Here is a 10911-nt window from a genome sequence, read left to right as displayed (position 1 = left end):
AGCTTTCCTAGTACAAACTTTGGAGCCATAAATGAAAATGCTTTTCTCTGTACATATAATATTTGGCACAAATTGCTTCAGATTTTTTGAGGGGGGAAACATTTTTTAATAATTAGGTAGGTCAAACCTGACTCATCAGCAGAATCACCTAGGGAGTGTTTTCCCCCCACCCCTTTTCAAGCACAGACAGATTTCCAAATCTAGCAAAATCCTTCATTTTCTTCCTCCCCCAACACCTTTTTTTTTTCCTTCCTAGATGAGTTCACTAACCTGATTCAGAACTACTCTTTTGACCTGTAGAATCCAGCCATTATCATTGTATATGCAAAATATATTTATCATGATGATTAGTACTGAAGGCACAGTTTTATATTCCCCTTTTACAGAATATTAAAATACACTACCAAGTGAGACTATGTATAAACAGTTAACTGTCTGATCACTGTAATTTTCTTTATTATATTCCATTTTAAATAGCTCCCTTGTGGATTTGAAAAACTTTGCATGTTTAGACTTGACATTTTTTATTTGTTGAAATTGTAGTTTTTCTCAGGTATGGTCATATGACACGATTTTATTAAACAGTGGTGGATTTTGTCCATCACAGCAGTACAGAAGGATTCAATTTGCTTAAAACCATAAATGAACAGTTATATAACTTAAAACTATTAACAGAGGCAAAAAATGATTGGACAGATAGTTATGTAAAATTTATTGTCCTACTTGAATATTTACTGTTTAATGTTTCAGCCTAATATCAATGTTTGAGATACAGGAGGTAATAAGTATTTATTGAAATATTTAATAAAATAGCATTATTACTTCAGGATAGGCTAAAATATTTTTTATCCTAAAATCTTATGTGCCTTTAATTCATAGAATTTCACATGCTTATTTACCGCAAAATATGCTGGGAAACACAACATACACACAGAAACTGAGCTTTTTGTTTTTTCTTTCTTGAAATAAAATAAAACTAAAATGTTTTAGATATGAAATATCTGAAATCTGACATTTATAATTGAAAAATCAGTAATAAAATATAAAAATATATTTAAAAATAAATATTTGGGATGGTCTTACTTAAATTCATATCTTCACTTTTGCATTGCATTTGAACAACAAAAGTTTTTGTAGTGACTAACAGCTAAGAGAGTGGATGTAAAAAGGAGAAGACTTGTCTTAGAGATTGTGAGGCTATTTGAGAATGCAGAATTACATAAAGTTAAGTTTGACAGAAAAAAAATTGCTGTGAAGTTAGAATGTGGAAATTGAAAAGGGCATAGATATAAAAGACAAGAAAAGTTCAGAAAATATTATGCATGGATAGGATGAAAAGTCAACTCAAATGAGAATTATTGATTTCTTCTCCTTTTCTCTTTAGAAAGGGGAGGAAGGTGTTGATACACATATAGTCAAAGAATGATTGCTGGAAAGGTTAAGGTAGAATAATATTCTGATATTGGCTCTCCCAGTAATTTAAATGTATCTTCTAAAGGTTATAGTGACCGACAGCAAAGGTTTGGAAGAGGAAGATATTTATTTGCTAGATAGAAGGTGAGGGTGTCTGAGAGAGAAGAGGAAGAGGAATATTTTCTCTGAGGAGGAAATGTTTTCTGTTAAACATTAAACCTATTAGGTATATGACATGTAGTATTAAATACAGAAAAGTGTTACATGTAATATAAAATTTCATAAAATTGTTCATTAACAAATTGTTCAAATAACAAAAGTGGAGAGACTATTATAGTTTGAATTCAGCTACATTAACCAGAGAAAATAAAAATAAAAAAAAAAAAAACAGGAAAAGACAGGCTTAGATATGTTTACCCTCATAAATTTGAGTGAGGAATGCTGAAGGAAATGTGATTGATTTGGGAAAACTGGTGTTAGTTGGCAATGTTTGGTCAGGAGAATCAGGATCATAGCAGGGTACAGGCTAAAACCCCTATTCTGACCAGCTAGCCAAAGGTTGGCCCATTGTGAAGTATACATAGTGTAATTAAGAGTATATTGTGATTAGTAATTATTAAAATATATGTAGACAAATTTCTTTCAAATGTAGCTGATGTTAAAGATTTTTTTTTTTTTCCTTTTCCAACAGGGATATAGCTAGTGCAATAAAAGAACTTCTTGATACAGTGAATAATGTCTTTAAGAAATATCAATACCAGAATCGCAGGGTAAGTTTAGTAGAAGCCTTGCTGGTTGCCATTCTAAATGTTGGTTTACATCTAGTTGTCTTATTGAATTAAATACTAAGGGGGTTTGATTATTGGAGATAGTTTTGTGTCATTAACCGTTGAGTTTATCCTTGAATTTAACTATGCTGTTTTATGTCTTTAAATACTCCAAAAATGCTTTTTTGTAATATAAAGTGCCTCCCATATTATGTATAATCTCCTGTCTTTGACTTTGGCTTTTGTATTATTTCTCTTATTTAGTATTTTTTTCTTATTATTTTTCGTGTCTATAGGCACTTGAACACCAAAAGAAAGAATTTGTAAAGTACTCCAAAAGTTTCAGTGATACTCTGAAAACATATTTTAAAGATGGCAAGTAAGTACTGTCATTTGTCCTTTTCTTTAAAAATTAGATAGATGATGTGGTTTTATATGATACTAAAATCATATAAATTAAGCGCTTTTACTCTATTGTTGGTACTCAAGGCAACTGATAACCAAAGCACACCATAAAAAATAGAAAACAAATGGTTGCTAATTCGGCCATAACTGTTCTAGAGCAGCAATTGTCAGACTTTTTCTAAAAGGGGCCAGATGGTAAATATTTTAGATTAAGGTGATCCTGTCACAACTACTCACCTCACCTTTGCTGTTTGAGTGCAGAAGCTGCCATAGATAAAATGGAAATGAGTAGGCGTGATTGGGTTCTAATAAAACTTTATAGAAACTAAATTTGAATTTTGTATAATTTTCAGCTATCACTTAGTATCCTTTTTATTATTATTATTTACCATTTAAAAATATGAAAGCATTTTTAGTTTACTGGCCTGTTTTACCCACTTCTGAAGCAGTGGTTCTCAAACTTTAGTAGCATAATCCACCTGGAAGGCTTGTTAAGGCTCAAATTGCAAATTGCTCAAGGGGCCCCACCTCCACAATTTCTGATTCTGTAGGTCTGGGGTAGGGCCCAAGAATTTGTGTTTGTAAGAAGTTTTCAGATGATATTGATGTTGTAGTTCTGTTCAGAACTACTGCATAAGGTTAAATCACTGGTTCTTAATCCTGTCTGCACATGAGGATCACTTGGGGTGAGTTTTTAAAAATCTCATTGCCTAGGCCCCTCCACAGGTTCTGATTCAGTTGGCCTGGAATAGAGCCGTGATTTAGATGTTTTGTAAAAGTGCTCCACATAATTTTAAAGTGCTGTAAGGATTTTGATCTACTATCCTGGAAGGGGAGAGACTTAAATTGGCTTTTATAGCATCCTTCTATAAAACAGGAAGTATACTAAAAATGTAAATTGGATGTTATTTTTAAATGTACATTCATTTGGTTGCGGAACACTATAGAAAACCAAAGGATTTTATGTATTTTTGCATACCTATACACATACATATAATGTATAAACTGATGCAGAGGCCATATCTTCTGTAGTATTATATCGGTAGTTCTTTGTACTGTAAATAGAATGCTAGAATTTTGTGGACAAGGCTTTTTTCTAATAGTGCTGAAAGTCAGAAAAATAATCCACATAGAGGATTCAAACATCCTATTCTTCCATTCAAGTTTTAAGACCCCCATATACAGGTCACACCATTACAATATTATTGTAATAATATTTAAAAATAATAAAAATCATTAGATGAAATTCTGTTAATTTTCAGTGTCATTTTCAACAGTTCAAATAGTTTGAAATATTTACATTATATTAATAAAGATATTGAGCTAGATTTTATTAATGGTTTTATGTTTTATACTATCATTCAGGTTATCTAGGGAAAAGGCTCCTTGATGACTTAGTTTAATAAGCTAGCAGCTATGTTTTGAAAATAAACTTCTATTTGTTTTTTTTTTTCTTGATCTCCTATACTAAGCCCAAATAACCAAACACACATTAAAAGAATAATTTAAATGATGGGATCATTATTTCTGATACTAATTTGTTACTATTATGGAATAAGCACATTGAAAGATAGAAATTAACTTAGAGCCTAATTTTCATTAATTTGAAATTATGTACTCCCACATAGGGATTACTCAGGCTTCTTGCTACTACTTTCTCTCCATTGAGCAGCTTTTTAAAATTCCATTTCTTTGTGGATGAATAATGTGCCATAAATCTTGAACTTGTTTCCTCAAAACAGAAAATTATTAATAGAGCCCAATCTTTCAGCCATTTTTCAGTAGGGGGATGAATTTGCATTGGTTCAACTAATTCTTCCTGGTCCCTGTCTTTTGAGAAATGTCTGGGATAAAGATACAAGCTCTGCCTATGATACTAAGAAATTGATAAGGCCACACAATGGGACTGGGGCATCAGCTTTCATTCCAGTCACATGAAGACGAGCCATTAGGAGAATGTGGTGGAGCACAAAGCAATTTTTAAGAACATATTTTTATATATTGGTCCAAGATACTGAAATTATATGATTATTTTGTTTTAAAAGTAGATTATCCTAAAAAGTAATTTATAGTTTATAATTCCCACCCATTTTTTTTTCTTTTCTGGTTTTTTTTGTGGAGGGAGGGGTGGTTGAAAAACAGAGAGTGGGTTGAATCAGATTGGAAATAATTAACTTTTTCTTAAGTATTTTTCGTGCCCATTAACATACAGATTTTGAGACTGAGTGTAAAACACTTTACCAGATTTTATTTGTTAGTCTGTGAAACCACAGCTGAAGACCACATGTGAATCTTCCTTTTGGTTAGTTATTTGTTCGACCTATAAATGAAACTCTGGTTGCTTAGGTGCCACCTACCATAAGTAGCCCTCCAACACTTTATTGCCAGCCAGAACCACCAGGGGGCAGTAATTCCTAGATAGTTTCAAATGATTCAGGACCATTAAATCCCAATTGGAGTGAAAGTTATTATGCTCAATACCAATTTATCTTTTTTTCCCCTAGATTAATTTCATTGTTACTGTTAATAGATGACATTGAGTATAAATATTTTAAAAGGGTGAATTTTTTTAATGAAATTAATGCTTGTTTTTTCTTTTTAAACAGGGCAATAAATGTGTTCATAAGTGCCAACCGACTAATTCATCAAACCAACTTAATACTTCAGACCTTCAAAACTGTGGCCTGAAAGTTGTATATGTTAAGAGATGTACTTCTCGGTGGCAGTATTGAACTGCCTTTATCTGTAAATTTTAAAGTTTGACTGTATAAATTATCAGTCCCTCCTGAAGGGATCTAATCCAGGATGTTGAATGGGATTATTGCCATCTTACACCATATTTTTGTAAAATGTAGCTTAATCATAATCTCACACTGAAGATTTTGCATCACTTTTGCTATTATCATTCTTTTAAGAATTATAAGCCAAAAGAATTTACGCCTTAATGTGTCATTATATAACATTCCTTAAAAGAATTGTAAATATTGGTGTTTGTTTCTGACATTTTAACTTGAAAGCGATATGCTGCAAGATAATGTATTTAACAATATTTGGTGGCAAATATTCAATAAATAGTTTACATCTGTTAAACATTTCTTTACTTGAAAAAATGCATATATATGTGTGTATATATGATCAGAAGACCAAGACAGCTTGGTGTAATGTCTAAAAAACTTCTAACGGGAGGTTATTAGCAGTTTATCAAATAATAAAGCAACAAGAATTCCTATTTTTTGTCCTTAATCACTTTAGGGAAAAGTAGTCAATGGAAATATTTTTGTTAGTTATTACATAATGAAGTACTGAATATTTTTACATTATTTGCACCCTATTTTAAGAGACTTATGAGATTGAGATGGCAACTTGTAGTATATTCAGACTATAATACCACTTTTTAAACTGTGGCAATGTACATTTGAATCTGAAAAATTAAGTGTTTCTGGTATGCTGGGCCCTAATAAGCTTTGCACAGTTTTTTCTCCAAAATAGCCTCAATTAATAGTAATTTGAAACTATTCCAGTAATTGGTTTGAAATTGTCATAAGTGTTAATATTCTACACACTTTTAAAATATGTACAGTTTTATTTCACCATAGAGAAGTTTTAAGGAAACTATATAAGTATTCATGTTAAGTGATTTTGTTTTTCAAGCATAAAATAAAGGGAAAATCAGAATTTATTTATCTTTTATAAAGATTTTAAATGTTGAACTAAATTTCTGTTGGAAGTATAATTTTTTTTGCTGTAAATGCAATTATTTTAGTTATTTTTTCTCCATTTTAAAAAAATCAATTTTTAAAGAATTACTATCATTGGCAACATAAAAGTAAATCATCCTGTTAAATGTAAGCAGGGACATTGAGAGAAGCAAAAAACCAATAGAAAATTGTATGAAATTTCATAATTCATTGACATTTTACTGACTTAATTTTTTTTTTCTTCAAAGATACATAGCCAGTAAAACAAGTAGAATTGGTAATCTTTACTATTTATTTTTGGCATAAACTGTCATTTACTCTTGGAAGTAGATCGATGATCATTTGCATAATAGATTTGTGAATATATGAAGGAAAAAGATACTGTTTTATTTGCAGCAGACTCTTCTAACATAAACCAAATACTATCATCATCCCTACTCTTGTCTTTATTCTCCTTAAAAGAACTCACCAGTTACCAGGCATGCCTCAAATCACCTGTTTTTATTAGTATTCTATCTTTTCATTCTACTATCCAATATTTCTAGCTTAAATTTTCATGAAATATACCTCCAAAAAGGAGGCTTATTCTCAGCATTCTTTAGTTTCTTATCCTTCCAGCAGAACTCATTTTGTCTCAATGAAGAAAAGGCCAGTGTGGCCACATTCAGATACATCTCCAGAGAACAGGAAAGTGGCTTCAGAGGAAAGGAAGAGGAGACCATTTGTTGTGCACCTTCTCTGTGTCGGGCACTATTCTAGATAGATTTATATAATTCTCTTAACAGTCTTGTGACTTAGCTATCCGCCTTGCAATTGAGGAAACAGAGAGCTTCGGTCACACAGTTGGTAACTGCTAGTGCCAGGGTTTAAATTCATTGGTGTCCAGATACCATCTCTTTCCACTGAACTGTTCATTGCCAAAAATACACCTTGTTTAGGATACTAGTTCTCAAACACCTGTGTGACACACCTCTCTCTTTTGTCCACAGGAAAATGAGACTAATTAGGACAATGATTTTTTTTCATAAATCTAAATTTATTCATTTTAAAGGATTATTCTTTATTTGGATATTGGATATTTAAAATGCCTTCTCACACTTTTTTTTAAATCAATATGATCTATGGTGGTTTTTTTAATGATTGCACTTTAATAACCTTATTGAGCAAAACAAGGTTGGCAACCCAATATTAGTCCCTTCTAATTGTTTTTTATAAACTTTTTATGTGGAAATAATTTCAAATAGGAGATTTGAAAAAATAGTACAAAGAAATCCATATTCCTTTTACTCAGATTTACCTATTGTTCAAATTTTACCCTCTTAGTTTTATCATTTACTTGTTCCCTTGCCCTCCCTTAAGACTCCTTCACTCTGGATCATTTCCGTAGCCATCTTTGTCTTTCATGACATTGACATGATTTTGAAGACTATAATCTTCTCTCCCCTTGCCCTTCCTTTTTAATAGAATGTTTCTCGTTTTGCGTTTCCTCGTGATTAGATTGAAGTTATGCATTCTTGGTCAGAATACTGCATTGATAGTACAGCATCATCAGGGCATGACATGGGGGCACACAGTGCCCATCTTATTGGTGATGCTGGTTTTGGTCACCTGACCAAGGTGGTGTTCAGTTTCTTCAATGTATAGTTTTTATTTTTTACCTTGTAACTAATAAACAATCTGTGGAAGACTCTTTTAAGTCCATGCTAACATTTTCCCTCAGGATTTAGCATCCATTTATGATTCTTGCTTATTCATTCTTGTCTTTGGTAGTTGCAAGATGGTGATTTTCCAACTTCAGTATCATTTCCACATGCACCAGTTTGCAGTCAGCATTCTAGTGTAAGTAGGAGCCCTCTTTCTTTTGATCCATCCATCCATTCATCCATATATCTGTAGCCACCGAAGTTCTTATGTCTGTTATTGTTATATACTCATGCTTTTCTATTTTTTTCCCAGTGGTTTTTAATTCATCACTTTGGTGCACAAATTGTCTTAAATTTGACCAACAGGAACTCCTTCAAGCTGGCTCTTGTGTTCTTGTCATCCTTATCATTTTGTTTAAAGCACTTATTATCTTACATGAAAGATATTCCAAGATCTGGAATCAGCAATTTCTCCATAGGACCCTAAGGAATGACATTAGATACCAAGCTCTGGATGCTGGGTCTGCTCATTGCTACAGGGCGTTTGCTTCTAGGCTGTTCAGCAGACAGAACTAGAAAATGTCATGTATGTGTGTATAGTCAGACCTCTGTATCCATGGATTCCACATCTGTGGGTTCTGCATCTCTGGATTCAACTGACGGGGGATTGAAAATATTCAGAAAAAAATTAAAAATACAATAATAACAAAATATGGCATAACAACTAATTACATAATATTTACATTGTATTCGATATTATAAGTAATCTAAAGACTAAAATATGTGGGGGGGATGTGTATAGGTTATAGGCAGATACCATGTCATTTTATTTAAGGGACTTGAGTATCTGGACTTTGGTATCCCATGGGTCCTGGAACCAATCCCCACAGGTACCAAAGGATGACTGTGCATAAACACAAATAATGTGTGTACGCTACATTTACATGTTCTCATAAGCACTTATGTTTGCTTTTAGAAATCATGAGTTTACACCAATACCTCCAATTGCAATCCATTCTCACGGGGTTCTTTCTCAGCTCCCCCATTCCATATTTCTGTGTCCCTTCCTCAAACTCCTGGATCCCCCAATAATCGATTTATTTACTCTCCCAATCCTGTAATATATCTAAAATGGTTTTAGGATTGCTTTTTCCCATGTCACTGAAAAGCAAGATTTGCTTACAGTTCTCACCCAACCTGTACCCTGCCTCAAAGTAAGGATAACGGTTACATTGTGTGCTTATATAGATTACCTGGATTCTTTTTCTCCCCCTCCTTCACTGTGATTTATGTTTTCTATTTGAAATACAATTGAGTTCATTTTTCAGTTTGCCTTCAGATTAAGGTTCTCCCAGCTTCTTCCCATCCTTGTTGATTTAATTTTATTTTTAAAATATGTAGAACCTTAACGTGCTTCTAGAAGTCAGAACTATACCAAAACACATACTCAGAGAAGTTTAACTTTCTCTCATATCCCTTCTGCCCCATTCCACATGCCTTGCAGGTGTCAAAGTTAACTGTTTTTTTCTTTTTCTTTCTTTTTTTTAATAAAGGAAAACAATAAATGTAGGTTTTCTGTTTTTCCCATTCTTACACAAAAGGTAGTGTACCTGAAGGGAAACCAACCATCCCAATTTGCCTAGGACCGAGAGGCTTCTCAGGACACAGAACTTCTTAGTGTCAAAACAGGGGCAATCAGGCAAACTGGGATGGTTGGTCACCTTACATACATGGTCTTTTTAAAAAAAGTTTTATTGATGCATACTTTACATATTAGATTAACGTGTCCTTTTTTAAAAAAAAACTTCATTGAGGTATAATTTTTTTTTTTTTTTTTATTCCAGGGTTTTGTGAGGGTACAAACATTATAGTTACACTTTATGTCTTTGCCTCACCCAAATGCGGGTTAAAGGCATGCCCTTCCCTCCCTTTAGTGCTCCCCGTGTCCTTTAGTTGTAGATTTGCCCCCTCATCCCCCTAATCCCTAGAGAGTATTTCTGCCATGTGATCAACCTAGTGTTGATCAGTTAGTACCAATTTGATGGTGAGTACAAAATTTACCCATCTTAAGTGTACTATTTAATTATATTTAATAAATTTAGAGCTGTGCAACCTGACCACGATCCAGTTTTAGAATATTTCCATAATTCCCATGAAATCCCTCATGCCCAGTTACAGTTCATCCTTGTTCCCACTTCTAGCTCCAGACAACCACTAGCTACTTTTGGTCCTTTTCTGGACATTTCTTATAAACAGAATCATACAATATGTTGTCTTTTGAGTCTGACTTTTGCATAGTATAATGTTTTCGAGCTTCATCCATGTCATGGCATATATAGGCATATCTGTCAGCATTCTTATTGCTGAATAGTATTCCGTTACAATATTTTGTTCATCCATGTAATAGTTGATGGACATTTGGATTACTTCCATATTTTTGGCTATAGTGCATAGTGCCGCTGTGAATATTCATATGCAAGTCTTTTTTTCTGGACATAGATTTTCATTTTGGGGTAAATATCCAGGAGTGGAATTGCTGGGTTGTACGGTAAATTTATATTTAACCTTTTAAGAAACTGCCAAACTATTTTCCAAGTGGCTGTACCATTTTACATTACCAGCAGTGTATGAGGGTTTCCTGTTTCCTCTACATCCGTATCATTTGTTAAAATTACAGACATTCTAGTAAGTGTGAGGTGGTATCTCATTGTAGTTTTAATTGGATGTTGAGCATCTATTTATGTGCTTATTAGCTATTTCACACGTACATACTGTTAATGCATGTTGCCTTTCTCACCTCCGTAAGTAACTCCATGTAAGTTCATAGACATCTTTCTCCTTTATTTTTTTATTTTTGGGGGTAGTATTCCTTGGTGTGTAGGTGCCATAGCTTAACTGACGAATCTTCTATACATGGACATTTAGATAGTTTTTAATATTTTGCAAAAATACACATAATGCTACAATGAATGACCTTTCATATAT

At 33.0% G+C, this 10911-nt stretch overlaps 1 protein-coding gene across 1 annotated transcript in view; it reads left to right on the top strand.

Annotated features, from left to right (window-relative positions):
• The window catches only part of PDCD10 (programmed cell death 10), a 61311-nt gene extending 55634 nt beyond the window's left edge, over nucleotides 1–5677 (top strand). The window contains 4 exon segments of the mRNA XM_012640160.1: nucleotides 1499–1557; nucleotides 2078–2183; nucleotides 2477–2559; nucleotides 5192–5677. Coding sequence (XP_012495614.1) covers nucleotides 1499–1557; nucleotides 2078–2183; nucleotides 2477–2559; nucleotides 5192–5273 — 330 coding nt within the window. The 3' untranslated portion in view covers nucleotides 5274–5677.
• Nucleotides 5678–10911: the final 5234 nt, after the last annotated feature.

The sequence above is a fragment of the Propithecus coquereli genome, unplaced genomic scaffold (assembly GCF_000956105.1).
Source record: "Propithecus coquereli isolate 6110/MARCELLA unplaced genomic scaffold, Pcoq_1.0 Scaffold15, whole genome shotgun sequence".
In the NCBI taxonomy this organism is placed as follows: Eukaryota; Metazoa; Chordata; class Mammalia; order Primates; family Indriidae; genus Propithecus; species Propithecus coquereli.
This window is presented reverse-complemented; position numbering and strand designations above follow the sequence as displayed.